The sequence below is a fragment of the Quercus lobata genome, chromosome 3 (genome assembly GCF_001633185.2).
Source record: "Quercus lobata isolate SW786 chromosome 3, ValleyOak3.0 Primary Assembly, whole genome shotgun sequence".
Taxonomy (NCBI): domain Eukaryota; kingdom Viridiplantae; phylum Streptophyta; class Magnoliopsida; order Fagales; family Fagaceae; genus Quercus; species Quercus lobata.
Genome location: NC_044906.1, coordinates 26,259,850 through 26,261,764, shown reverse-complemented (window position 1 = coordinate 26,261,764; position 1,915 = coordinate 26,259,850). Strand labels below are relative to the sequence as shown.

The 1,915-nt window shown below is 33.7% G+C and overlaps 1 protein-coding gene across 1 annotated transcript; it reads left to right on the top strand.

The window, feature by feature from the left end:
* Positions 1-1,401, top strand: LOC115980647 (receptor kinase-like protein Xa21). Its single transcript, XM_031102881.1, has 2 exons — positions 1-882; positions 1,261-1,401. The coding sequence occupies exons 1-2, from the start codon at positions 1-3 to the stop codon at positions 1,399-1,401; spliced, it is 1,023 nt and encodes a 340-aa protein (XP_030958741.1).
* The last annotated feature ends 514 nt before the right edge of the window (positions 1,402-1,915 follow it).

Sequence of the window (1,915 nt, the reverse complement as noted above, 5' to 3'; positions counted from 1 at the left end):
ATGGAACTCAAAGACCTCAAATATTTCAATGTATCTTTTAATAGATTACAAGGTGAAATTCCATCCGGGGGTGCTATTGCTCAATTCTCAGCTCAATCATTCATGGGCAATAAAGCATTATGTGGTCCACCCAAACTACGAGTTCCACCCTGCAAAACAAGTAATATTGGACAATCAAAGAAATCCACTGCAGTTGTAGTATGGTACATTCTACCAACAATAATAGCAACAATACTTGCATTAGTACTCTTATTTGTTTTGATGAGACATAGAAAGAGAGGTGCAAAACCAGAAGGTCAAGGAGATTTGTTACCTCTAGCAACATGGAGAAGAATAACATACTTAGACCTTGAACGAGCAACAGATGAATTTAGCGAAACTAACTTAGTTGGGAAAGGGAGTTTTGGCTCGGTGTACAGAGGGACACTTTCAGATGGGACTAATGTTGCAGTAAAGGTTTTTAATTTGAATATAGACGGAGGGTTTAAGAGTTTTGAAGTTGAATGTGATGTATTGTGCAGAATTCGCCACCGGAATCTTGTGAAAATCATTAGTAGTTGTAGTAGCATTGATTTTAAAGCTTTGGTACTAGAATACATGCCAAAGGGGAGCCTTAAGAAGTGGTTGTATTCTCATAACCACTTCTTGGATATGCTACAAAGATTGAACATCATGATAGATGTTGCATCATCATTGGAGTATCTCCATCATGGTTGTCCTTTACCTGTTGTTCATTGTGATTTGAAGCCTAGCAATATTCTACTAAACAAAGATATGGTTGCACATGTGAGTGACTTTGGTATTTCAAAATTATTAGGCGATGAAGATTCTATGACTCGAACCATGACGCTAGCCACTATCGGTTATATGGCACCAGGTGATGTTTCAAGTTTACAATTCTTTCTTCTTTTTTTGGGTTAAAATTCAATTTTATGTTTACACACACAAAGCTTTCATACAAAATAATATTAATAAGCTATTTTATTATACCGTCAAATAAAGATATTGGATACCTTTTGACAATAAATTTTAATCAAATTTGTAGAGTATGAATCACAAGGGATCATTTCCACACGCGGCGACGTGTATAGTTATGGCATTTTGTTGATGGAAACATTCACAAAAAATAATCCCACAGATGAAATGTTTGCTGGAGATTTGAGCCTAAAAAGTTGGGTAAAACAATCACTACCCCTTTCAGTAATTAAAGTTATAGATGCTAATTTGCTAAAGAGAGGTGAAGTGAATTTTAATGCTAAGTTGGATTGTATGTTGTCCATTATGGAATTGGCTATGGATTGTTCAAAAGAGGCACCTGAAGAGAGGATAAACATGAGAGATGTCATAACAACACTCAAAAATATTAAATTGAAATTTCTAAAGGATGTCCGAGAAGATTGACAACAGAAAACATATATAGTTTTTCCTTGTTTGTGCTTTTTACCTATTATATGTTGTAGGATATGCTACTCTTAAAAAACCTATTAGAGTAGAGTAGGTTTTTTTTTTTAATAACATTTTTTTTTTATTGGAGTAGAGTAATTGAAAGCATTTGTGTGAGTGCAGTAATGTCGAAGAATGTATGATTGACCCAATCTATACTACATAAATAATAATGGAAGTATTGCGTTTAATTTTGCAAAATTCTTATTGGGCCACATTATTACTTTTTTCTAACAATTCAACCTTACATGGGTGTTAGCTCCCATTAGGGAACATCCATCAATTATATTTGCACTATTTACATTTCAGAAAACGCCGTAAAAGAAGAGAAAAAATTTCCATAAAAGTAAAAACTCATATTTCCCATCATATACGAATATACGATCCAGTAAACAAAATCCTTCTCACAGTTAAGACCAAGACTACTATTTAGCTTAATTGAGCTCACTTTCTATTTCTCTAAAAACTAAAT